Source organism: Varanus komodoensis, unplaced genomic scaffold (genome assembly GCF_004798865.1).
Source record: "Varanus komodoensis strain SLA01 unplaced genomic scaffold, ASM479886v1 scaffold96, whole genome shotgun sequence".
Classification (NCBI taxonomy): domain Eukaryota; kingdom Metazoa; phylum Chordata; class Lepidosauria; order Squamata; family Varanidae; genus Varanus; species Varanus komodoensis.
This window is the reverse complement of record NW_025336664.1, coordinates 106,313-133,930: the sequence shown is the minus strand read 5'-3', so window position 1 is coordinate 133,930 and position 27,618 is coordinate 106,313. Positions and strand designations below refer to the sequence as shown.

General features: G+C 45.7%; 1 protein-coding gene across 4 annotated transcripts in view; it reads left to right on the top strand.

The window, feature by feature from the left end:
* TTYH2 (tweety family member 2) overlaps window positions 1-23,351 on the top strand; it is a 77,366-nt gene extending 54,015 nt beyond the window's left edge. The window contains exons 5-14 of one of the 4 annotated variants that reach the window (XR_006413631.1): window positions 2,208-2,303; window positions 4,199-4,271; window positions 5,236-5,305; window positions 7,129-7,184; window positions 7,746-7,838; window positions 9,171-9,263; window positions 9,361-9,503; window positions 10,741-10,926; window positions 13,079-14,281; window positions 20,971-21,004. Coding sequence is in view for 3 of the 4 variants with exons in the window: in XM_044418983.1 (XP_044274918.1) it covers window positions 2,208-2,303; window positions 4,199-4,271; window positions 5,236-5,305; window positions 7,129-7,184; window positions 7,746-7,838; window positions 9,171-9,263; window positions 9,361-9,503; window positions 10,741-10,926; window positions 14,203-14,281; window positions 20,971-21,051 (970 nt within the window). In the remaining variant the exon portion in view is untranslated. Of the gene's footprint in view, window positions 1-2,207; window positions 2,304-4,198; window positions 4,272-5,235; window positions 5,306-7,128; window positions 7,185-7,745; window positions 7,839-9,170; window positions 9,264-9,360; window positions 9,504-10,602; window positions 10,927-13,078; window positions 14,282-20,970 lie in introns of those variants that run through there. The other 3 variants (XM_044418983.1, XM_044418984.1, XM_044418985.1) reach the window with 3 other exon arrangements.
* The last annotated feature ends 4,267 nt before the right edge of the window (window positions 23,352-27,618 follow it).

Sequence of the window (27,618 nt, the reverse complement as noted above, 5' to 3'; positions counted from 1 at the left end):
TACTTAATAATCACATACACATCCAGAAATATTAGTAGCTTATTTAAAAAACATCAACCATCTTACTGGCATCCTGCACATTGTGTGTTTTGGGGGCGGGGGGCAGGTGGTATGTTGGGAGCAGGAAAGGTGTAGCCTCCTGGATGTCACTGGACTGTAGCTTGCGTCACCGCCTGGCGTTGGCTCTACTGGCCAGGGTTGATGGGAAGACGACATGTGGATGGTTGCATGGTGCTGGGATACCGGCACTGGGGAAACTGCAGTCATTCTGAACACCGGGAGTGAGCTGCCCTAGACAAGCTTCAGCCCAGAGCTTGGGCGTGGCAAGGTTCTGCCTACACCACTGCATCCTTCTGCCTGCCTGAAGGCCACGTTGCACACAGGTGCAGAATGATGAGGCCACCGGAGTGCTCTGTCACGCAACCAGAATAATGTTCAAGCCTAGGAAACTGCATTATATCGGATGAGACACTCTGTCTAGACCAATATTTCCCGCTCTAACTAGCAGCTGCTCTCCAGGGTCTTGGGCAGAGGTCTTTCTTACCACCTGCTCTCCGATCCTTCTATGGAAGCTGCCATCAGGGATTGAACCCAGGATCTTTTGCATGTGAGGCATGTTCTGGCCTAGCCCCCATCACAATAGTCTGGCCTGTGGAACCTCATCATGGTCTGAAAATAACTGACTGTGCACTGAAACCCGCATACCTGCTTCTCCGCATGGCCAGCTTTAACGTACATCAAATTCACCATGAAGTTTTTGGTTGAGTGAGTTGGCCTTCTAGTTTATTGATTGTGCTCCCTTATTGTAAGCTTTTAGAAGGCTGCCTACACTAGGCTGTGAGTGTTGAGAGTGTGTTGGGGGAGGCCAGCAATGAGGCCAGAGGCCCCCTCCTTGCTGGCAATCATAGCTTTCTTCCCCCTTCCAGTTTTTGCATCCTCCCCTGGAGTAGTGATGGTGCACCCCAAGTTTCAGTCCAGCTCTTGGCTCACTCAGAGGGATTATAACTGGATCCTTTTTTAACTTCAGGCAGAGATTAAAACAGAGGAGCAGCCCCCCCCCTCCTTCTCTCTGTAGTGCTAATCAGGCAGAAAGGCACTGGCTGTGAGCAGAACCGGAGCGGGGGTGGCGGAGGCAGGGTGTGTGGGGAGGAAACCCCCTCTGCTGCTCACGCAGCCCCGGGTGGGGCTGCAGCAGGTGCACGCACAGAGCACTTAGCAAGTGGCCGCGTACGGGGTTCTGCTGACCCTTCAGAGCAAGGGTGCCATGTGGCAGGGAACCTGATGGGCCATCAAATCTAGCTAGTCGCTGTCTGTGAAACGGAGTATCTTCTGCATCTTTTCTTTGGGAAGAATTCCCTGTCATGGAATAATGACATCCACAATGCGATACATTATTTAAATGAAGCACAATTGCCTTTCTCTTTAAACGTATGCAAGGAGCTCTGCAGGGTACAGCGAACCCCTTGCAGCCTTGTGCAACTTCACCAGCAAATCCTACCCACATGCACATTTTGGAAACATGCAGACTAGAAATGCTATGGCTCTCCAAATTGCTGGGTTCTGAATTGCTCTCAGTGGGCTCTGACACTGGAATAATAGGAAGAGCCTTTCAGAAATGGTTTTGTCTCGTTGTCTTAGGAGGACTGTTGCCTTCACATCTTTCTTGTGGGCATCGCAGAAGGATCTGGCCAGCAGGCATATAAAAATATGCTGGGCTATGTATTAGTTTGTTTAATTTCTGTACCACCCAATAGCAGAGGCTCTCTGTTTATAGCAGCACATTAAAAATACAGTATAACATGCACCATACTGAAATACAAAAAAGACTAGACTCTTGGGCTGAGCTGTTTGAATCAAGGAAGCAACACCAATCATTTAATCTCACTGCAGGTGAGCGACCAGGACTATCCATTTGAGTGACAATCTCAGTCGAAGTAAAGGAACCGTGATTTACAAGGAGGCAGAGAGGGTTGCTCCAAACCAACTCTCAGGCAGTATCTTTTTCAGGGCCAGCCATAATGGTGAGCAAGCTTTTGAGGTCTTCCTTGCTCTCAGAACTCTTCATCAGGCTAGATAGGAGACAGTACATCTACAGTAGCAGATCCAGTGGAGTTGCAGGAGTACTGTCCCCAAGGGGTCTTCCGTGGATTTCATCCCAGCCTCTTCTGCAGATTGCTCCAAGGCTGACCTGTTCCCTCTCTCCACAGATGGCTCTCCTACCTCTTGCTGTTCATCTTGGACTTGGTGATCTGCCTTATTGCCTGCCTGGGACTTGCGAAGCACTCCAGATGTCTGCTTATCATGTGAGTGCACACAGTCGTCCGTCCGATGGGGCTGGAGGAGAGAATAATCGCGATGCACATGCAGAGTGCCCCGGCACTTGACACTGCCCAATGCCTTAAGCAGAACAGAGTGCAGTCCACTCTTCCCCCTTCTGCATATTTAACAAAAGCCTGTGCTTGGGGGCCCCCTCTTCACCCTTCCTCAAGTTTAGCAAAAGTCTGTGCTTGGGGTTTTTAATCCCCTGTTTCACTGCCTGGGCAGAATGAATTACTCATGTGTGGTGTAATTACTCATGTGTGGAACTGACAGAGCTGTTGGATCTTTCTTGCTTTCTAAATCGTTTTCTAAAGCGATTTATCACACCCACATGTGCACACAGACCCCACAACACTGCATTTCCATGGAATGGGGACTGACTTCAAAATTCATGTGGCCACAAATTGCTTCTCCCTAAAGAAAAGGACTTTGATGAGATGAGCCGTGTCAGCAGTGAGAAGGGAGACAAGGCTTTTCTCACCCATATCTTCCAGCATGCTCCCCAGATCCCATTTTAACTGTGGAATCTGGTGGTCTGAGTTCTCTTTCTTCTGCTACTCTTGGCCGCCTCTCTGTCGCTTTGTACTACCATGACTGCAGCCAGGACAGGCTAAGAGAGCCAAGTGAGGGTGATAAATTAAGAAGAAGCTGATAAAACTTGCTTGCCCACAGGCAGCTGCTACGCTTTGGGCAGCAGAAGAGTTCTAGCGTTGAGCGCCAAGCCCTCGCCTGCAGAGACTGGTGTACTTTTCAGAGAACAGTTGTTACATCTCCTTTTCTCAGTCTTGTTGGAAAGAAATACATTTAATGTGACATGCAGGCCCCTGGTTGGGATGCTCGGTAGTTATGCAGCTGCCCTGGCATCGTATTTTTCACGCCGTTCCCAGGGCAGGTGTTCATGCATTTATCTCTTGGTAAATCTGGATACGTTTTGAAGCTGCGATCTGTTTGGGGCAGGCCTTCCAGTGATGATCCTGTGTCATGTTTAGTGTGTGTGGCCCCATTAATAGAGTTTGGAATTAGATTTCTTCCCGATGGGTAGGAAACACCTAATGTATTTAATCAATTAATTATATTTCTTTATTGCCCAATAGCCAGGGTTCTCTGGGTGTTTCACAATAATTAATCAAAATGCAAAAAGAAAGCATAAAATACAGTATAAAATTATAATCTACAAATTTGAAACAGCTTCCAAATTCAAATACGCCAAAGTATAAAATAGTTTAATTTTAATTAAAAACTAGACTTAATTAAAACAGCTGACATAACCCATCATATGCCATTGAAGTCCTCAGAACAGAAAGAAATTTTAATCTGATACTAGAAAGGTGGCGAAGGTGGTGCCAGGCGGGCTTCCATGAGGAGACCATTTCACAATTGGAGGGGCTCCACTGAAAAGGCCCTCCTCTTTCTGGGCGTCCCTTGGAGGTGGCGTTTGGAGGAAAGCCCCAGGGGCATTTCTTAAGGTCCAGGTAGGGAGACGCCTGGAGAGGTGTTCCTTCAGTTATGGTGCTCCCAAGCCAGGCTGGTCTTCGTGTTCCCCTGTATTGGGGGCCATGGTGGAGGAGTGGGAGGACTTTGGATAATGTGTGTCCCGAAGTGATTGCTCTGCCCAGGAGGACTCCTGATCCACCCACCGTTTCCCTCTCGCAGCTTTCGAGCTTCAGCATGAGGGAAGTGAGCACTGGAGATCTTCCCATGGGGACAGGGAGGAGAGTTCTTAAATCTGATCTCCTCCTCCAAGGTTGGTGCTCCGTCTTCAGCCTCAGAGTAGGGGGTCCTGATCTGTCCCGTTCCTTGGAGTGGCCGAAGTGAGGGTGGGGTTTCTTGCTCAGTTAACCTCACTTCTCCCCTCTTGCTGTTTTCCTTTTGTCCACAGGATGCTGTGTTGTGGTCTTTTCATGCTCATTCTCAGCTGGGCTTCCTTTGCAGCAGATGTTTCGGTGGCAGTGGTAAGCACAGTGACTGAGACAGAGCTGTTTGCTTCCTGCCTCCCTTTATGTTAACGCTGAGCTTGCTCTGAGAGCTGAACCTATAGCTGTTCTCAGTGCATCGTGATGGCTTGTATTCCTCTTGTGTGCTTCCTGTCACGCTAAATAGCCCCAGCCAGTAACTGGAGTCCTTTTAATCTGAGCTTTCCAGCACATGTAGTTGATGTTTAGATGCACAGAAGGTAGAGCAAAGAGTTTGATCCTCCTGCAACCCTCCTTGCATTTGTGTTTCCAGAATAACACAGTCTCTTAGTTCTATATCATTTGTTACTAACATGCTTGCAGTGACAATCTCAGCATCTCAGAGGGTCTGGTTTTTGAGGTGTGTGATTTTGGGTATGTTTCCTTAGGTTGACAGATGGCTCAGCTTCAGGCCGCATTTGGTACAGGGAAAGCCAACTTGCAGCTGGCCTTGAGTGCTATCAGCTGCACAAATACCCTGGCTCTCTTTGATATGCTGTCATTGTGCATTGTCCAGGTGGGGCTTAAGCTTGCATATCTTCTGCACTTAGCTGTGGGGACTGGCTGGTATCAAGTTCTCTCCTTGCTGCTGACAAAGTAGCCTGTTCCACTTTCTTATCAAGGAGATCCTTTTGAACAGGAGGCATTGTACTAACATGGCAGCTGCCCGATCATTCAGCTTGCATCCACCACCCCAAAAAGTTTGGTTTGGGCTGCAGGAGCTTTCATTCATAAAATCCAAAGCAGAATTGTATGGGTGTTGTTCATTCAGGAATAAGGCTGGAGTAATATTTAAATCCACCTTCGCAGGAAGCCTCAAGATTTTACAGTTGGATGCCAGTTCTACCAGTGCAGGTTTTGCATTCATGCTAAAGCCAGTTTCTAAGCCTTGGGTGTGGGACCTCTTGCAGCCCTTGTTCTGGTCACCCTGGTTGCTCTTCTTTGAAAATTCTGATTCTCACAGGGTACCAGTGACTTCTGCATGGCCCCAGATAAATTCATCTTGAATATAACGAAGGGGGACCTCAGTGCAGGTAAGACCATATATTTTGGCACCACTTGTGTTGTGCAGGCAAGCCCTGCCTTGGCGAGATTTAGCTAGAGAAACTGCAGTTTGTAGCCCCTGTCACTGCACTGCATAAGTAGTGATTGCTCTTCAAGGGGGGCCCTGGCATAGCCTTCCCTAACCTGGTGCCCATTTGGGCTCTTTAACTCCCATCAGCCCCAGCCAGCTTAGATAGTGGGAATTATAGTCCACAACAGCTGGAGACCAGCAGGCATGGAAAAGTCTTCATAACCCACGTGGGTATTCCTTCTCTAAACCTAATGTATGCAGATGAGCTCCTGGGCAGATTTTGATGGAGAGAGAACAGGCATTGATTGCCATGGCAGGAGTGCCCACTGTTGCGCTTGTGCTTGTACCAGCAGTTGCATTTGGTTTCACTGCCCTGAGACACTGTAAAGGGCAGGATACAAAAGCTTGAGTGAATGAATGAACAAACGAACTTTCAACTTTGTTAAGAAGGATGCTTTTTCAGCCCACTCCCCAGCTAATCCCCTATCCTCTGCTACCCATTTCATTTTTGCAGCTGATAAATGGGGAAGTGAAGAGAATTGTTGAAACCTCCCTAATGGCCTCTCAGCTACTGATAAGCATTGTGGTCAGTTGTGCTTGACTAGCTTCTGTGCTACTCCTTGGGTAGCACAAATTCAAAGATGCAGCCTTTCCCCTTGAGATTCTTAATGCATCATTCCCCTCACAGGGGTTTAGGCATCCCCAGCACATTCTCCTCCGAGAAAAGCCAGGTTGTATGCAGATTATAAATTATACAGATTGGACCATTTTGCATAACCCTAAACTTTGATTACCATGTTGAGATGAATTTTGACTAACTTCAAATATTTTGGTTCAAGGCTTAGTGATGAGGAAGGAGAGATGAAATGATGGCGCATTATGTAGTGGAATAAGGAGAGTACATGGGGCATAGATCACTCCTGGCTATCTGAAATTGTGGCCAGAGTTCCCTTCTGTCAGTATTTGCCAAAGACTCCAAATCTTTGTATTTTTCTGAAACTGAGAGTTCGGATTTCACTTTCCTTCTCTTAAGGCAGAACTACTTGTTTGGAAAGGGTACTTGTTGGGGGTGAATCAGTGGATGCAGGAAGGGTTAAGGTGGAATTGGGGAGATTAATCCCCCTCTGCCCCATTTGCCAGTCATTCTCTGTGAATGTCCTTTGCATTAGCCATAAGGAGCAGGCAGGAATTTTAGAGACATGTTTGTGAGTACGACATGAAATTTGCACTGTTAATGCACCATTCTTGCAAAGCCACGTTCTTTCACACCACATTCTCTCCTCTGTGGCCCCTGGAATGAAAACACTCTGCCTTTGCTTCCCTTCTCATTCCGGTCTTGAGTTTGGCATAATTCTTAGATGAACGACATCAGTGCCTTCCAGTCCTGATGGCTAAATATGCTGCCTCCAATGTTAGAGGCAGACTGCCTTTGTACCCCAGTTGCTAGGGAATGTGGGGTGGGGGTAGTGCTGTTGCACTCGTGTCCTACTTTTAGGTTTCCCACCGGCAGACGGTTGGGCACTGTGCAAACAGCGTGCTGGACTAAAGGGACCCTGGGTCTGATCCAGAAGGACTCATCTTATATCCTTGGCCTTCTTGCACATTCTCGCCTTCGACGGTCCTGGGCAGAGGTACTCTGTACAACGTTGTCTGGCCCCAGCATTGTTGCATCCAACACGATGCAGTCCCAGTTTGAATTAGGACCTGCTAAGATTGCGTTGGACTACTGTAGGTGTCACACAGTAACCTCTGGCTCTCTCCCCTTTGTACTTCGCTTTGCAGAGATCGTCCAGTACTATTTGTACTGCAGCCAAAGTCTGACCAACCCCTTCCAACAGGTAAGGTACCTGTCTGAGTGCATACACTGGGGCTCTGTCTCCAGCACACTTGGGGTGGGGAAAGGAAGGAATATTTTCATTCTGTAAATGAGCTTGGCATTAGATGATAGGTTCTGTTAGTGGGTAGGGAGGGTTTGTGAGCACTGTTTCTTTTAGTGATGTCTGTCTAAAAAAGGGAACTTTCTGGTCTGGCCTTGACAATTCCTTGCAAAATCTATCTGCAGTGCTACCTTGGGAAACCAATGTGACTGTGCCTTCTCTAAACCTCTGTATGTCACAGCATTCTAGACCTCTCTGTGGAAAGATCCCTTCACTCAGAATAAACCATGAAATGGATTTGAGAGAGTCCTTTTTTAGAACAGTTTGCACATAGGGAAAGGGGTGTCCGGTGTTCTGACATGTTACTGTGAAAGTAAGCAGGGTGTTGGTTCCAAGAATTTGGAAGGGGCTAATATCTGTCTGCTTAATGCAAGATAGTCGAGATCCCCCTGATCTGGGATCCAAAGCCCTGCAAATTAAAAAAAGAGCTGATGTGTTACATTCCTTATCCCTTGCTTGCAGGCCCTGACCATCTACCAGCGCTCCCTCACAACCATGCAGATCCAGATCCAGGGCCTCATGCAGTTTGCTGTGCCCCTTTTCCCCACAGCGGAGGTAACAGCACAACATTGTGTACTCCTATGGAAGAAGAGTACAGTGATCTTACTATGGAGGCTTCTGTATTGTATACATTGTGTATGTTTAGACATGGTGGTTTAAGGACATTTGCATTGTCTGCTTTCAAAACTGAGCAAAGCCTGGGTTGGCAGTATGGGAAATGACGTATATTCAGTATAGAGTTATGTTGGGTTCTCTTGTAATCAGGCTGCTTGTATAGCAAACAACAAAAGGAATGAACCATCAAGGTGATGGGTGCTATGTGATGTGGCAAAAGGGCTTTGAGAAGAAATTAGGCAAGTTGCCATAGCAACAGGAAACCATTTTTCAGGACACAGAGGAAGGAGTTTTATAGGACAAACCAGCTTGCAGTTAACCTGGTTATGCCCAGGGATGTATAGATGTAATTTCTGTTCTGCCTGTATTTTGCAGCTTATCAGGCGCCTTTTGTTCTGTTGTTTGCTTATTGATGGAATTCAATTTTGCAGAAATGTGTTCATACACATTAGCACAAATTTGCACTCCCAGTGTGTGTATATCTCCCTATAATGTGTATTTTCATCCTGCAGCCTATGGGAGAAATGTACATTCTGATCAGTGGCTTTCTGTTTTTCATATTTTTCTGTGACTAAATTTGCACAAAACTATCAGTCTGCAGAGTCAGGAAAGGTGGCTTGCTGCAGAATCTTTAGGTCGGATCCTTAGAAATTCAAACACATTCAAGTCCATTGCAGATTTTTCCAACATCATGAGTCATGATCCCTCATGTTTTGGAACAACCGTAGAGCACATTTCCGGACTCATAGCTGGAGCTCAGGCCAGCATAGGCTGCTCTGCAGTATGGAACCCTGTGTAGATGTGGTGCTAAATCAAGGGGTGGCCCATGTGTGTGGAGCAGGGTCCCTTCGGCATATGTGCCCCCCCCCCCACCATGCTGGGACAGCAAAGACAGCCCCTTTCTGTAGCTCATGCAGTCATTGATTGCATAATGCCCAAAGGGATAATGCCCAAATAGAGCTATGGAAGCATGATGGATGGGGAATTCTAGGAGCTGTAGTCCAACACCTCTGAAGGCCACCAGGTCGGGAAATGTTGGACTTAAGAGATGCTAGTAGCAAACCTCAGCCCAAGCAGAAGAGTCCCGGCTACTTCATAGGAGTTTGCAGAACTGGACTGAGCTACACAGTCTAGTTTTGTCTCTATTTCTGGTTGTATTTGGGGAATGTATCGATTCCAGGATGTCTGCTAGGCCATACTATTGGAAATGTAGTCACTTCCTTTCTTCACTGTGAATACCCCACTTCCATCACTGCTTCCCCTTCGCTGCAGAAAGATCTGCTTGGCATACAGCAGCTACTGAACTACTCCGAGACCAGCCTCCACCAGCTAACTGCCATGTTGGACTGCAGGGGTCTGCACAAAGTAAGCAGCCTAAGGCACTGCGCGCTTTGGGGGCGTGGGTGATTGCTACCTGTTGGCACTTCCCCTGCTCTCTGTGTTTCCCTTCCGCCTGCTAAAGGATTACCTGGATGCCTTGATCGGGATCTGCTACGATGGTGTGGAAGGGTTGCTCTACCTCATTCTCTTCTCTCTCTTGGCTGCTGTGTCCTTCTCCACCATCATCTGTGCTGTGCCGCGTGCCTGGAGGCACTTAGCCCACAGGTAAAATGAGCTAGTTTTCCAGGAATTTCCACACACTGGAGCAAGTAGCCTTGCTAATTACGGAGGGTTTAAAAAATGGGGGAAAGCGCACGAGCCATTGGCATTGCATGTCTCTGTATTCTGGTTCCTCTGAAACAGTAACCAGAATCGTGGGTTCTAGATCTCTTCATCCTACCACAGCACATGCTAGAACTTTGCAGATGAAGGATTTCCGTGAAAGAGCCTGCAGAACAGTCCCAGATTTTCTAGTTAGACTAGCAGCCTAGTCCAGCTAGCCTGACTTAAAGTTACCTGGTAATGTTCCTCAAGATTTTCAACTTGATAAGAATCTGGTGCAGCAACCCCATCCCTGATGCGTGAACACCTCCCAGAATTTTTCTAATGGGAAACAGCATAAATACAAAAGTTCATATTCTCAGCTACACAAAAACTCAGCTTCCACTGCCTCCTTTTCTTAAAGAGCAGAAAGGCGTCGTGCCCTGCTGCACTTTCGAAGAAACCGTGATGTTCCCTCATGTCCTTCTGGAGGCGACTTGCAGGGCTTCTCAGTCTGTTACTGAGCTGCAGCCTCGCGTAGGTCCCTGCAGTTGTCCATCAATTGCTGGACTGGGGGCGGGGTGGTGGAAGGGGGATGAGGAAGAGCAGTAAGAGGAGGCGGGCAGGCATGTATGTGGGAGGGCAGCAGCCCAGCAAGATTTCCACACACACCCCCCCGCCATCATCTCTTACATACCCCCTCCCAGGTATTCTTACTGCTTGAAGTGTCAATTTCTGCAACTTGCAAGCTTCGTGTCCTACTTCCAGTATTTTTTTTTAAATGGTGAAGGGAGCACGGTGATATTTGTAGGCTTCTCTGTGTTCCTGCTCCACGCACAAACCAGGCCTTGTGGTTGGGTTTCCATGGTAACGTGGGGTCTTGGGTTTCCTGCTGTGGAACAAGAGCAGAGAAACTCCCTTTTTCAGAGATGGCTCTTTCCTTTCTGGTCATTTCTGAGGCATACATGAGAGACCTCACAAAAAAAGGGAATGCAGCACCCTCTGAAATACCAAATCCTTCCCCTTTTCCCCAAACCTGTGTCCTGTCTCCTTATTTCACCAGTGTATCCAGTGTAGCTAACTCTTTCCTAGCACCAAGATGAAACATTTGTCTTGGCACCGCGTGACCTTCTGCTGGGCATGGCCAGGTGGGGTGGGCGTCCCAGACCCACGTTGTTGGACTGAGTTCCCTTCTCCCCAGAGACCAGGATTACGACGACATAGATGAGGAAGACCCCTTCAATCCCCAGGCCCGCCGCATTGCCGCCCACAACCCCAACCGTGGACAGCTTCGTAGTTTCTGCAGCTACAGTAGCAGCCTGGGCAGTCAGACGAGTCTCCAGCCTCCCTCGCAGACCATCTCCAATGCTCCTGTGTCTGAGTACATGTAAGTACAAGATGCCGGGGATGGCAGCAGCAGCACTTGCACCCACATCCAGTTCTGTGGGGCGCCCAAGACCACTGTGGAGATTCTCTTAAGCTCCTTGGGTGCCTGGGGTGCCCAGGTGCACCTCCCTCCGTTAGTTCCCTGTAAACTGGACCACCTCCTCCTGCTGGGTCTCATGCTGCCTTCCATACTTGCTTCCATCGCTCCATCCCTCTTTGAGAATCACGACGTCTCTCCATCCTCCCCACTCAATAACTGGCAACCCAGTGACCCTGATAGGCTCAGATATGTAGGGCGGGCGGGTGTTGATCCTGCTTGGGATCTGAAAGAGTGGAGAACTGGAAATGGCCTTCATTTAAAAAAAAAAAAAATAACAGGAACAAAGTAAATGTTGCAAAACTTTCTTACAAGAGGTGCTTTTGGCAGCCTTTCTCACAAAAGGAAAGCCTGTGGATGCTGTCCTTGAAATGCTGATAAGCTAAACGAGGTGTGAAAAAGAATTGTTTCTATGAGGGATAAAATGGATGAAGGGATACTGCTTTCTAGACCAGATGTTGTTGACTAGTGTATTGCAAACATTTGATTTTTTTTTTTTTTGTTTTGTGCTTTTTTTCTGTCCTTTTTAACATCTAAATTGGCGTCCTCTTTTACTGAAAAGACATTGTCCACCTTCATATATTTGGCAATTCATTTTCTAGGGAATGAGAAGCATGTGCCTTTTCTGTTTTGACACGTTTCCATCAGGCTGCAACGTGGTGAGGGAAGTCTTGTCCACTCAGCTCCTCCAGGCCCATGTGTTTGATTGGTTTGCCAGGGTGCTGGTTCCCAGGGGATTGGAAGGACAGCAGGTAAAGGGAAGTAAAGGAAGGGGCTTAAGTCCTCACTTCTACACCTCAGAGCAGGGTAGACAGCCCTTCTGGATCTGTGGACACATTTGGCTATTTGAGAATGTGTCCTGTGCCCCACTTGCAGGTGGCTGCCATGAGATGTATGGATGGGCACAAAGGACAAATGGCGGCCCCCAAAAGACTGAGTGCAAGGCAGAGGTGGGGCCTGAGCCCCAGTGCTCTCAATCATTTCCCTGTACCCACAGCTGAGAAGAAAAAGAGTTGACTGCTTTTGTTTTTCAGTAGGATGGGTAGGGTACCTTGGGGGCTGCCAGGAAAGCGTCAGGCTACACCGGTGCCTGTGGTGACCACATTGCTCACCCCTCCATTGGAAGGCATGTGTGGCTAGTGCCAAGCTTTTCAGGCATCCCTTGAAGGATCCCATGACAGATGACCAGTCATGGCACGGTTCCTCTTCCCCCAGAAGGCAGCAGCCAGTGAAGAGGGACTGGGGAGGGGAGACTTTGGGTAAGATTTCGCTACTTTTGGATTCCGCTACTTTTCCTTTAGCTGTACGGTACCAGGAGTGGAGGTGTAGGTTGGCAGCAGTCACACGTCCCTTGTGTAGCACGTCCTGTGGACTTCAGATTTATCAGCAGCAGAGTCCACTGCTGACAGTCTTTGATCAGGTGGCTCTAATCATGGTTTGCCTTAGCTATTGGCAGGTGGGTGGGATTCCTGCTGGAATAGATGTGTGGGGAGTTCTAGAAGAGGGTCTGAATTCCCAGATGACTGAAGAGTATCTCTTACCTGCATTTGCCTTAATGCCTGATTATTCTGGCCGGAAGCTTTTTAAAACAAATCTTGTAGGGATACAGTGTATGTTTATGCTTGATGATACCGTAAAACCGAAGAGTCCTGGCTGCGTGAGCGGGAAGGTAGGAATTTACCCTTTGGGTTGCTGCAGGGGCACAGCATTGAAGGCATCTCCACCGAGGAGCAGGTGAATGACTAGTCCTGGCCCTGCCACCCTGCCTTGGAGGTGAGAGGGCATCATTGCAGAACTGCCCGGAGGGTCCCTGCCCACCTGTGCAGGTCCAAGATTGGAGACAGGCTGGAGCTAATTAATGGCTTGCCAGGTGGTGGCAGCACCCTTGCCATGGCAAGCAGTGTGACTGGAAATGAAGATGCTTCATCTTTAGAAAGATCACTAAGTGAAACTGTAGGATTAGAATCTTTAATGACTCAAATTTTTGCTTTTCTTTAAAGCATGTGCCAGTTTTGAAAGTGTTGTGCTCAAAATGTTTCTCATTGTGTGCTCTTAGAAGTGAAAAAAATGAGATATGCTTTGCTGCATGGTTTTTTCCCCCCAACTGTAACTTCAGAAGCACTCCTTAGTCTTCCTCTTCCAGATCAGGGACAGGTGGAAATGGATTCAGATGCACTGTTTCTGACATGCTACAGTAAGTCCTTGTATAGAAGGTGCTGCCTAAGACTATGTGACCATGTGCAAAAAGCTTTTGACGAATGGGGGAGATTTTTAGGCAAGTTGATTCCACTAGGGGCATGAAAGGAGTGTGCCACACTGCATAGCTTCCACGTGGTACAACATCTGAGTGCTGCTTTCTGAGCTGCCAGTCTTCCACTGAGTGGCTTCAGAGAAGTCATCCGAAGGTGCACATAGGACCATCATCCTTTCTCTTCCACCACCCCTTCCCCTTTGAAAGGCCTGTCAGGTTAATGTTTGAGAATCACTAGCCCAGGCAGGGGTAAGATGTTGATTGCAGCTGATTTGTCTGTAGCTGGCGGACTTCTAGCAAGCCACCAAGAATCCCTCCATGCGTTGTGCGAGGGGAGGGAAGAGAGGAGCATGCGTGCCCCTTGCCCCCTCTCTCTCGTCCCACAGCCCTTGTCAGCCTGCCCGCCAGCCACCAGCAGCACTCCCAGAGGGAAGAGGTGCGTGAGGAACTGGAGGAGCTGGTGCAGGTGTGACTGCCTTCTCCTCTGAGGGTTACAGGGACAAGGGCCAAGCCAACGAGAGATGAGTGAAGTGTGGGCACATGACCGTCTGCTCTCCTCCCTCCCCCTTCCTCAGAGCACCACTGGGCAAAGCAGGGGGCAAGATTTTCGTTGCTCTGCTGACAATCTTGCAGTGGCTGCCTCAACAGATGGCAGCTGACAGTCAGCCACCCTGCATAGACCAACAGTATTCTTCAATGGGCCGCATTATTTCTGATGGAAAGAGTAACAGGTTTGACACTGTTCTTCTCAAGCAGCCAAATCACAGAGTGAGCATCTCTTATTTCCCGTCTTCCTTCCCTGCACCCGTGCCGCAATGGGAGTTGGCTGCTTCAGCAAGAAAGTAACAGGGATATTCCCAAGCCAAAGTCTCACAACAGCATTAATTTTAATAGACTGTCCTCCTGATCTTACTCCTCTCTACCTGCAGGAACCAAGCTGTGCTCTTTGGTGGGAACCCACGCTATGAAAACGTCCCACTGATTGGAAGAGGATCGCCTCCCCCCACGGTACGGTGGGCGTCGGAGGCCAAATCATTTTTATAAGAGACCCTGTATTCCCTCTGCTTTTACTAACACACCCTCTATATAGACAAACACATTTTTAACAACAATTGGGACTAGAAAGCCTCCTGCTTTTGTAAAAAGACAAAATAGTTTTGTTTCTGATGTTAGAGATGAGGAAAAGAGCAGTATTTTTTTCTCCTCTCGGAATGCAGGCCTGTCAGAAAATGACAGTCCTGAACCCAGGGGTTCATACCTGCTGGAAGGTGAAAACTGCCGCAGGAGGTCCTGCCTTTCCCGAGGCTGGCATCTCAAGTTCCCATAGCTGTTGAGCTGCAACACCCAGAGGCAACAGTGGAGGGAACACGCCACTGAGACAAAATCCTTGCAGTGCCAGCTGTGGGCAGCTTTGTTGCAATAGAGTAAAGAGCAGTTTCATGTTATGACATAGGTATTTAAGCCCGGTTGTCATATCTGCAGACTGTTCTGTGTGACTGTCTTGCAAACATTGGCAGATGTTGCTTGCTGATGTCTGTGGTTTGCATTGTCTTCCCTCACCCCCTGTTTAACCATGTCACACAGTGCCATGTTTTTTACTTCTGCTGTATGCATTTTATTTAATTGTCTTCCTTCTAAGAAAAGGGTTTTATGTTCTAAGCCTCTAGAAGAAGATGAGTGTATATTTTTCACTTGCTTTTTTCAATAACTCTTTCAAGTTTTTCTTATTTCACTATAAGCAAAAGTGCTCTCTTAAGTTTGGCATAATGTTTCTTTAAAATACATATTGCCTGCTAACATTTGCTTTGTTTTTGCATCAACTGTTTTGGAGCTATGTTGTCCTTCAAGAGTAAGTCACTTATTCATTTTGTTTGTTGTAGCTTTTCATGGTTTGGGACTAGAGTTTGTTTTGGGGCTTCCTCCACCACCCTCCTGATGACTTTTCATCATATATTTCCCTGTGTTGTGAATTCCACCCATCCTAATAAAGGATAGAATATTTGCAGTCTGGACTTTTAGAAATGCCAGGCCTCTATTACAAGGTGTCTTTAGGCTTAGTTGATTGCACCAGGTGAGACTTGTGGTCTTTCACAGCTTTGCCCAGCACGGAACTGTGATAAAAGCAAAGCTTTCCCCCCAGAACTTGGGGCAGTTAAGATTTCTCCCATGAGATGACTCATTGTTGGGGCCTACTGCGTATATTTTGTGTAGGGTACTTTTAATTATTTCTTAAAAAAATAGTCTGCAGGCCAAATGATCCTAACCTTCATCATGCTGAGAACCTGTGATATGAATAGAATTTTTTAAAAAGACACTTTTCAGCCAATTCTGCTTTAAGTAGTCGGTCAGAGGAAAGCCCTAAGAATTTGTTGTGAGGAAATCTAAAAGCCACCTGTTTCATTTGAGTTTACCCAACTGGGGATTTCCCTCTGTGCTATGTAAATGAATCCCAAGGGGGAGCCTTATTGCAACAAGAGCGATAAAGAGTCTTGTGGAAAATTAAAGACAAACAGATAAACTTGCATGGAAAGCGCCCGCTGTGCCAGATGCAGGAAGTGTTTCCCTCAGTTGGCAGACACACTGCATACATGGATGCAGGCAAAAGTGGGCAGGGAAGGATGCTACTGTACAGTGAGGCCACATGCAGAAGGCTCAGGAGTGCACGCGAGAGCCACGGCGCTCGACTCCAATGCCCCTTACGGAAGATTTAGAGCCACCAAGGGTAAACATTCTAATCCAAATGGGTGTGATCCTCTCCCAACCACTTAAATGTTTGAAGAGTCAAAGAGAGACCCTCTGAGTTGGAGGTTCGATGCTAATCAGATTTGGGCTCAGTTGGGATTGGGAGCGGTAAGCAAGCTGACTATAGGAAGTCAGTGTCTCTCTGGGTCAAGGATGTAAGTCTTTGTGTTCCTGAAGGCCACAAGCTCCCTCACCCCCAGCAATCCCATTCAAACCCTGCCTGCTCATCACAGTTCTAATCAAGACCACCACAGTGTCCAGATTGGGGTAAGGAAGAATTAAATGCTATCCACCCAGCAATCCTGATCAAGATGTTCAATTGTTTTTAGCAGCATCAGAGCAGATGTCTTTTCCTTGCCACTCACGTGATCCAGATCAGCTGTGCTATGGGGAAAAGTGGTTGGGGGTTCCAGGCCACATGGACAGTGACCAAGGGCTGCCTCTTGGCCACGGGTAGCCCCCTGACACTCTAGGTGCTTATGTACATTACCCATCACCCTTTAGGACTGGATCAGATGCACTTTGCATCTTTTATCCTTTTGGCTAGATTTCATTTACGCTTGTGCTCTGCCTGTCTGACTCATCTATTTCTTGCACGGCTGGGATGAGGACCAATAGCTTTGCTTTCTAATAACATCTCAACACTACCATCCAACCAAGGGAGGATCATTGCTCGTGTTGAGGTGATCTCTAGCCCACAAACATCTATGCCAGTGTAAATACGTTGGTGTTTATGGCAGTGTGTGGGCAGTGTCCACTCTTCTAGAAGATTAAAGAGCTCCATTGGGAGTAAGTGAAAAAACAAAGATCAGGAAGTACAGTAAACAAGCATGTCCCTTTGCAAAAGGAACTCTAGGATGCCAGACAGCTGCTTTTGTACTTCGTTCATCTGCTGTTCTGTTAACAGGAATATATGGCTATCTAATCAGTTATTCAAATGGAGATGTTGTAGTAAGAGGAATGTGTATAATGTATAACTTCACTATAAAATGCCCATTTGAATAACTCCCCCAAATAGTAAAAAGTTACGCACTGAGGGGTTCGTGACAATAACACCATGTATCATGTGCCATCTTTTTACTAGGGGTCTTTTGGAGTTTAGTTTGAAGACCTGGAATACAACCCATTTTTTTTATTTTTACTTATTTACTTATTTATTTAGAAGCAAACAAGCTACATTCAGAGCTGGACCTATGATGGAGGTGCTCAAGCAGCAATGTTATCACTGCAGTCTTTTATTTATTAACTCAGTTGATTAAAATCCTCAGGTACATTTCACTAACCGCTTAATAAATAGGCAATCACCAAAAAATACCAATATGGATTTCAAGTAAGCCCCGAAGTGGTCATGCCCCCAGCCTTAAATGGATTAAGAAGGGTAGGAAAATAATTGGGAAATGCGTCCTCTGACTTGAGGTGTAATAAATAAAATACATCACTACCTTCTGAGAATGACTAGACTAAGAGCAGCTTTAAATGTGACACTGATGCAGAGGAAATAGAAAGCCCCAGTGCCTCCCCTCGTACTGTTTTTCCATCTGCAGTAGACCTTTGGCCATTTGCCATGCCTCAGAGAGGCAGAGCCTTTCATTGCAGAGGCAGTATGCATGTCTGACAGGCCAGAGCAGGTCATAAATTTTATTTTGGACGAAAGGGAGATAGAAAGGGAACAAGGAGTACAAGTGCTTTGCTCAAGTGTCACATCTGAAGCTGGCCTGAGTGTGCATTTGAATTCTGCATGGTAATGTAACAGCTGGTTTCATCAGCACTGGAGACAGATTCATACTGCTGGTGCACCCTATATGCAAATTAGATGTACATTGTACTGGTGTGAATACTCAAGTACAGATATGGCCTTGCCTTAAAGAAAAAATATCTGAGGGTCTTCTGATTCTTGCAGAGACAGACAAAGCTGCACAATGCAAACCACAGAAATGTAGACATTGCCACTCAGTAGAGAGGATGTCTGCTGGATAATAAATCAGGAAGAACAGGACAGGTGAAATTCGAATTACAAGCTGCCACTCTCTCATCTTTAAGTCTTAGTGACAATTGCTCCATCTCTTGTAGGAGCTATTTTTAAATCAGGTGTTTAATGGTTTGCACTATGCCAGCTTGGGAGGTTTTAATCTCCTTGTTGCAGAGTTTGCAATTGCAAAAGCTCCAGGATTATGATGGAACTAAATGCACCCAAATTAATTCAAACCCCTCCCACCATATACTGAACAGTCCAATTTAAATAGGATTTAAATATCCCCAAGGAAAGGCTTTCAAGCTTTTTTGAGTTCCACAAAAATAGACTGTGAATAATTTTCCTTAATACTGTGACTTGGAAGATACTATTTTCTTTTGCACGTGTGCGCGCACACGCACACACACACACACAACTCTTCCTTAATGTTGTACTTCCAGTAGCACCACTAGTCTGAAATCACATCTCTTCCCCGAGCCTACGTAATGGGGAAGGGCCATTCTAGAAGGCAGAAGGGCCATTCTATTTGCCTCTCCTTTTTTCTTACACTCTCTTTTCTGAGCTGAGCATTCTGGAACTGGCTTTACCAAGGCAGAAAATGAACAGTAAATACAATTTCCAGTTCCTTAGAGGTTTCCTAAACGTTCCTGAGGGGATGAAGTAGTACAGAGTGAATAGGTTTGTCTAAAAAGATGCTTAAGTCTGTGTTTGTGAACTGGATAGCAGGAAATGGGGAGCTATGCAGCCTTTTAAAAAGGAAACAACAGCAGCCAAACTCCAAACAAAAACTGTAGAGTTGGGCTAAGAACATTTGCCTACTGAATACTTTTTCATTCTTATTTGAATTATTCAGAAATGCATTTTTGCAGAAATGTAACAGGTATGAGAAGAGGAAGAAGTTGCTAATGACACCTTGCCTAGATAGCAGCTATTTGCCTGTATCACTTCTATACAACCCTATAAATATCTACTCAGGATTTAATCCCATAGTTTTCAGTGGGACTGATTCAAGCAAATGTGGATAAGATTTGCAGGAATAACCTCATCCAGTCCCCAATAGCAAAAGATCTACTAGGAAAGAGAAAAATGACCTTTCCCAGAAACAAAAGACATGGTTGGTTGCTTAACTGACTGTCTACATTTCTGTCTAAATTGCTCAGAGTAGCTATCCTGATTCTTCCCCACTCTGCTTTATCTTCACAAGAACCCTGGGATGTAGGGCAGACATAGAGCTATTGGCCCACAAACGAATTACCCAGGCTGCTTCCTAGCTGAGCATGCTTTGGACTCGGGTCTCTCTGATCCAGGACCATTCATTGCTCAATTCACTCTGCTCCACTGATTACTGACATCCCTGCAGCAAAAGCAGTACCTTGGAAGTATACAAAGATCACACCCAGTGGATTTAGAACCATAGCATATTTTTTATGTGAAAACACATCATCTGGGAATGAACTTAGAATTGGTTCTAATTGTATATGTATGAACAGGCAGATGGCAGTGCATTGGGCTGTTTTCATTGAATCATCTGGCACCTATTGACTGCTGGATTTCTTGCAGAATATCTTGCACTTAGTGGACCTTGGGCTGTTCTTGAAAGTTGGTACTTCTCTTAAGCAAGAGTGTACAATACGCAGGATGACAGTCTAGCTGTGCCTTAGCTATTAAAAAGAGTCCCTAAGTGAAACACGCATCCTAGACTATGGAGATATTAGTGAAAGAAAACTAGTCAGCCTACCCTTGGTTTAAACTAAGAGGTAAAAGCCTAGATCTTACAGTGTTATCACACATAAGGAATTCCCAAGCACATCCATGCTGTAATGAACCACACCTAATCCACATTTACCTGTAATTCATATGCCTTGGGATGCCCAGGTAACCTCCTGTTCATGCTAAAACTGTAACATGCTAGCTTGGACGTTTCAAACGACCTTGATTCTAATGATGCATTGGCATTTCCCAATCTTTCCACAGTGCAATAGCAGCAAACAGATAAAGAATCTTAGCCTTTTTCCATCCTCTTCATCTGAGACTTTGTAGGGACCTTTACTTTGGAAACAGAAGATTACATTTTCAGGAAAAGAACACGAGTTTTAAAATAATAGGTTTTTTTTAATACCTCCTAACTTCCCTTTAAATTTGAGAGGCATAGCAGTAAATAGTGTCTGTATTTAAAAGGGGGAAATGTAAGTTGAACACTTTTAGTTCAAGGAAGATTCTTATCATTTGGAGGAGGGTTGAGGGAAGGAATGTACTACCTTTTTTTAAAAAAAGTTGAATTTCTCAAGTAGCTCTTAGTGACCCAAAACAAATACAAATGGGTATGTGTGAAACAAATGAATTTTCTTTTGTTTGTCCACAGGGTAACACTCCCTGACAGACTGTTCTCTTGTCCAGCCCACTTCTTTTGCCAAATGCTGTGTGCATGTGTTCCTTTCCCGCAACTAACCTTGCCAAAGGTGTTGCCATCATTCTAGCTTTCCTTTTCCAAACGCCTTTCTGTTGTCACCTCATTTCATTCCCCACACACCCTGCTAAAGGCCAATGCTGTTCTGCTTTTTTTTCTGTGCCTATGAAGCCTAGGGAAAAGTTCGAACAACCCTTGTGAAAATGTTGTTCTGATTTAATTGTGCTATTAATATTGTGTTGGCTTTTATGAAGGCATTTTTGGAGTCATCTTGTATTTCCGTGCTTCCAGATGAAGATTTGATCCTACCCTTGTCCTGCCTCAGTCACAGTGTTTACAGGGGATTCAGGCGATGGTGTCTTCAACTCAGTTCGTCCTGCGTTTTTCCATTGCTTTTTCTCTTATGACAGAAAAACCAGTAAGGAAAAATGACAGAACAGCTGCACAGGGTCTTCTGACAGGAGAGGTTAGGAATCCTTCACCTGGAAGCACCCTCTGTCAATAAGCTGGTGGTCGAAGCTGCAGTGTGTAATGTCTCTCCCCTAATTTCTCTCCCATCACCTCTTCTCTTCCTAGTATTCTCCAAGTATGCGAGCCACCTATCTTTCGGTTAATGATGATCACAGGCGACAGCACGGCCACGAATTTCCGGCCTAGCAGTCAGCTAGTAGAGCAGAATCCACAAACCATGTTGCTATAGCGGAACCTGACAACACGGACGGCACGTGGACTGCAGGAAATGGGGCTGCTTCCATGGTGAAGTGGCAGAGAAGGGCACTCGGAGAGCGAGTCAGCTGAAGAAGATGACCTGCGGGCACTCTGGATAGTCTTCCGGGGCTTAACCCTTGTGCTCAGCTGGCAGCTTTTTTCTTGCAGTCTTTAGTCTTCCTCTCCTGCACACCCAGGATGGTACCCAGTGCCTCCATCCACAGAGTTAATTACTCCGACGTCTTCTCTCTGACTCACCATCTCCTCTTCCTTCCTGCCACCAGTGCATTGTCTTCTCTGACCTTTTTGGGGGGCTGTGGGGAGGTGGAATGAGGGGCTTGCGCTGGCACACCTGTGTGCACAGGCTTACTGGGAGCTCCCCTTTCCGTTTCCCCTGCACTGACTTTGGAGCTCACTTGTCCATCATTGATGATGATGTGGTTTGGGCTTCCTTTTAATGTTATTAGAGCAAATAATATGACCAGTACACTGTACAAGTTAATCCAAACACAGACACGTGTGGTGTACGTTGATCAAAGGGCAGTGGGGTGCATGTCACCACAGAAGATGCTCCTCATTTCTGAGTCAAATGCAGTATCAACCACTAAAGTAAATGTCATTTTTCCTCTGGAGAAGCCTCTGCACCAAGCCTATGGCTGGTTGGCTGGGCACTATGCTTCTTTATCATCATCCGCTTATGACAGCACCCGTTTGCGAGGTATGATGCAAGATCCGCACACAGTATTCTCCTTGCTCTTAAAATTAACAAGAAATTCAGCAAATGTTGCTGCAGTGGCCTCAGGTATTATTTGGAACATATGGGGTGGGAGGGAGTATCCTTTTGCGTATTTTTGTTGTTATGTGTGCTATTATTATTGTTGTTATTATTCCAGTGTTTTATATTGGCTATCCAAAGAACATAATCTTGTTTTTGATCTTTTTACAGAATTTTTATTAATGTGTATGTATGAATTGTTTTCTGTGTGTATGAATATTTTGCAGGTCAACTTGTTGTTTTTAGCACTGATTTTTTTTTTCCTAAATGGAGAAATGAGAACAAAATTAACAAGTAACCTCCTAAGGCAGTCCTCCTAACTCCATTCTCCATGTATGGTAAAATGTCTGACTCCAAGCATTCTATTCTCTCACTATGTTAAGGGAACAAAAATAACAGGGAAATAGGACTGGGTTGAAGATGATACATATAATTGGGAGCAGTGGCTCCGGAGCGGTCCAGTGAAGGTGCCTATTGACAGCCTGTTAGCACAGTTTCCCTTCAGTGATGTCCACTTTCTCCTGCAGTGACAGAAGTTCAGTAAACTAAACCTGCTGCTCACTGAAGCAGCTGCTAGCACCATTTTCACTGTCTGTACAAACAGATCCTGATTTGCCACTCCATATTAGAGGGGTCCCCTTTGCCCTTGTCTTCCTGTTTGGAGAGAGGAAGAGAGACACCCTCTCTCACAGTGGGGACTGCTGGGAGGCAGGGAGAAGCATCAAGGGAAGGGGTTCAAAATCGGTCCAAATGCAGGTGCTGAATGCTCTTTAACCTACAGGTTCTGCTGTGCCATTCTCTCACGGATCTAATTTCAGCTTTTGCCAAAAGCAGTCTAACTCCTTTTTTTTATTTTTTTTAAAGTCAGGGAGGTTGCATTTGCTCAGGCTGTGTTGAAGTTCCCTGTGGGTTGCTCAACCTTTTGTACTTTGACATTGTCAGAAGCGAAAGCAATATGTACACACTCTCACGGGAACCCACCCAAGCACAAAGAACCCAGAAAACCTCAGCCCTGAGCACAGCAAGTGAAACTTCCTGGTTGGCCTCAGCCAGAGCCAGTGGCATTGGTGCCGCACACTGTACACAATGGCATCTGACAACAACCGCGTGGGGCAACAGTGCTAAAAACTGCAGGGGTAGAAAGTTGCCCCCCTAGGCATACAACGCCACACAGAGGTTTTAATTACTTGACAGCAATGACTCACTGTGTCTTTTATCAAGAGTTTCTTGTACATATCATGTACGGCAACATAATTTGTACATTCATCTTATATGTGACTGACTACCACATAAGGCATGAGGAGGGGAAAACCCTGATTTTGTGCTTTTAATCTTGTCATTGTAACAAAACTGTCAAAACTGGTTTTTTAAAACACGCATGTGAACTAACCTCATCTCAGACTCCTTTGGAGCTATGCCTGATTTGTATGTACTGACCGAGAAACAAATAATAAAAACTTGTACTAAAAGGTGAGCTTCAGTTGCTTATATCCTGTAGGGGTTTTTTTAAAAAGCCACATGCTTGCACTTAGTCATTATTAGATGCATCTTTAAACTAGGGATTACAGTAACATTGGTTCAAAGGCCAGAAGGAATTGGGTACAACTTGCTTTAATGGAACGGTAGCAAAGCTTTTTTTTTCCCCAAATGCATAAGATACAGTGTCTTGCAGAAACATTTACCCCACCTTTGGCATACTTTATTGTGTTACAACCTGAAATTAAAATGGATTTGTTGGCATTGTGAACTACTTGATATGCAGAAGATACTCAACACTGTGAAGATGCAAAATACTTTTGTTGTAGCACACAGCTTAAGAGCAAAAACATACACCTCTTGACTGTATATATTCACGCTACTGTCAATACTTGATGGAAGCTTCTGTGGCAGCAATTACAGTGGTGGATCTCCTTGGTAAGTCTCTGTCGGCTTTGTGCATCTGAATCCTGCAGCCTTTGCCCATTCTTTCTGAAAAAGCTGCTCCAGTTGTGACATGTTGGAGGGAGATGGTTAGTGAACCAGCAGCTTTCATGTTTTGCCACAGATGTGCCACTGGATTGAGTGGGCCATCGAAGGCATTCTAAAGTTCTTGATTCTAAACCACTCTGTTGTACTTTGGCCGTGTGTTAAGGTCATTTTCGTTTCTGAAATGAACTTCTGCACTGGTCCCAGGTCCCCTGCAGACTAAAACAGGTTTTCCTGTAGAATTGCCCTGTATTTGGTCCCATCCACCTTGCCTACAATCCTGATCAGTTTCTGAGTCCGTGCTAAGGAAAAGCATCCTGACAACATGATGTTGCCACCACCACGCTTCACTGCAGGGATCCCTCAGGCCCATGAGTGTTGGTGGCTTTGTGTCACAGTGTTTTGCACCACTGCCAAAAATCCGATTTTTCCCACATCTTTGCTCCCACAAGCCCTTTTACAAATTCTCAACAGAGTTCGATATGTGTTTGTTTCAGCAATGGCTTTCTTCTCACCACTGTTCTCCAAAGCCCGGCTTTCTAAAGCATCGCCTCCATTGTTGGGCCATCTCAGCTGCAGATTTAGCCAGTTCTTTCAGAGTTACTCTTGGCTTCTGGGTTCCTTCTCTAACTAATGCCTCCCTTGCCCAGTCACTGAGTTTTGCCAACAGCCTTTTCTAGGCAAAGTTGTGGTTGAACCATATTCTGTCTATTTTGTGATACTGGATGTAATGGTCCACCCGGGGTTATTCATAGTTGCAGGGGGTGGGGGCTTAACTTCAACCTTGATTGGAACTTCTGCACAACTTTATCCTGGGGTTGTTTTTGATTGAGAGTTCCTTGGTCTACCTGATGCTGTTTGTGTAGTTATGTCATCCAACAAGTGTACTTAATCTGAGATCATGTAACACTGGAACTGCACCAAAGCATATTCGGAAGCATATGGAAAAATGAGGGAAAATGGGAAGGTATAAAATGCAATGTAATAATGATAATGCTTATGCAACCAACAAGGATCAGTTTGTTCTTGCTGGCTTAAGTTTTGTGCCACAATAAAAATATTAGCACAGTGTTAAATATTGTGCGGGCATCAAATGGTAACAATGCCCATTAAATCCATTTCAATCTCAGGTTGAACAAAAAGTGGAAAAGTCAAAGCAAGACAATTTAGTTACAACAAACAAAATGCATCCGCAAAAAGTCTCCCAAAGTATTACACAAAAGTGAACGGTCCTTAATTACAATAGATTTTCTTTAATTATATGATGATAAATATCAAACAATCTTCGTACAGTAATCAAGCCCTTCCCAAAATATTGTGTTGACTTGGGAACTGCTGCACTGAAGAATTCTTACTTCTGAATATGTAAGAAACACACACCATTTTTCACTAAATGAAACTGATTGGGCTTGGCCATCAGATGCCTGATCTTATTAGTCAGTTTGGCCCCCTGTGTTCTTCTGAGCAAGCAGAAGCAGATTATTTTCCATATATGAAGAACTGATCTGGTTTTTAAGAGCAATTCTGTTCAAGGTTGCAGAGAAACACTGGAGGGCGTAATGTACTGATTGCTAGAACCTCTAGTCCAAAGCACCCAGTGAGCAGTAGAATATAACATCTGGTGATGTCCGTTGCAGATTTGGTGACCACTATTCATGCCTTTATTATATCCTGCCTTTTTCCTACAAAGGGCTCAAGGCAGCTGACGACATTATCCTCCTCCTCCATCTTATCCCCACAACAACCACCACCCTGTGAGGTAGGTTGGGCTGACAGCCTGTGACTGGCCCAAAGTCACCCAGTTGGCTCCATGGCCGAGCGGGGACTAGAACCCAGATCATCTGAGCCCCAGTCCCATGGCCTTAACCACTAGGACACACTGGCCCTCAACACTGGCCTTTATCATGTTGAGGCTTGATTATTGGAATTCTGCTCTACATTGCACTGCCTGTGGGGACCATCTCAGGAACATCAGTTGGTAGAGAATACAATGGCTAGCAGCCGTACAGGGGTAAGCCACCAGGAAAGAATTGCACCATGGTTTCAACATGTGCCTATTTTGTCTTCCAAGTGCAATCTAATTGGTCTGTTTGTTTGACAGTGTCCTACCATAACCCCCAGGAGCTTGGGCAGTATATTTGATTTTTCTCTCTTCCCTCCTCTGCCTTTATTCCAATGATTGTCCCAACAGTTCAGAGAGATTAAGCCAAGAGCGAATGTCTGTCCAAGCTCGTTCAGTCACCTTCATGGCTGCAGAAGGTCTTGACCCAGTTTCTCCAGTCCTGGCCCAACCTCCTAAGGCAAGTATTCAGAATCTTTGGAAGAAGTTCTTGCGGGGGGGGGGGGGGGACGCACATTCCAACAGAGGGTGAAAAAAGGCCAAAAGTGCCAGTACATTTTAGCTTCAAGATACGACTATCAGTAACGTAGTTCCAGGTGTGTCATTTGAACCTATTGATGTTTTTCTTTCTTTCTTTGACTAGGATTGCACAAAGCCAGGGAGCCACCAAATGATTGGTGGTCTGAGGAAAAGGAGTGGCCCTCTGGGAAATTAGACCCCGGAGAGGCCATATGTGGTCCTCGGGCCTGAGATTCTGTCCCTCTGCTCTAACCACTATGCAACAGCCTCAAAGTACAAAATTCTAGAATGTACTTTGTTGACCTTCTCCCACCCTATGCAACTGCAACCCCTCAAGACAGATGGAAAGCTCTCTTAGCAATGCCATCTGTGCATTACATATTGACAACAACAAGCATTCCATGGAATTCCCTCAGGCAAGACTTCCCAATGGAAAGATGCCTGATGATATTTTAGGCATTTTTTGGACACATTCTAGGTGGGCTAGCTTTGGAGGCAGGCTGAAACCTGTGAGTTGAGGCCGTAGCATGTTCTGCGCTATTTTTTGTGGGAATCTCATTTTTTTTTTAAGTTTCAAGTACGTTCTTTGGTCAGATGTAAAGATGAATAGGTCTCTAACACAGATGCCCATTACTTTACTTCTATAGATAAGTCAGGAAATTGCATTTAGGCTTCTCAGACCAGTTGTCTGGCTTGGATACAAACTCGACACTGCCCTTCAAAAGGAATGGTTGGACCCAGACTTGTTCATGCGTCAAGTGAAGCAGGGATGGGGAGCCAGCTTCAGCCCAAGAACCATGCATGCTCAATTTCAGAGATGCTTGCAGTGTCTACAACCCAGTGGTGGGTGGAGGGAAAGGCCAACGGAGTAGAGCCAAAAATACCCTACAAAATCAACACATTTTAGCTTACAGCTCTTACTGCTAGTGACTAAGCCACAGAGAAGGGATTTCAGCATTGAGAATGGGAGATAAAGCAGCACAAAAGCTGGGGGAAAAACCCCTGAGCATCTTAAGGAGAAGCAGCTTAACCTCCTCCTACTCTGTGTATGTGGTGTTATGCACAGAAGGTCTGGGATGAGGCGAGTTGTTTAAATATGCTGTTGAATTTCATCTCATTGCCGGGTCGCTGTCTTCCAAACAATGACATGGTGTTAGGGAAGCCACTGGAGCACATCCTGTGGTTTGCCTCTTAAATTTAGAAAAGAGTGCCACCTTACGACAAAAGCTGCCCTTGCACAAAATAAGCCAAGTCACAGTGCATGTAACCTAAATAACTACTCGTGGCAATGCAGCGCAGCAATTCATCTGCATTTTCATTGGCTTTGAGCTCATAGCTTGACATGAAGCATAGCAAATGTCAATCATAAGAGGTTTAAAAAGCATTAAACATCAGTAAATCTAAGGCCACTGACTGG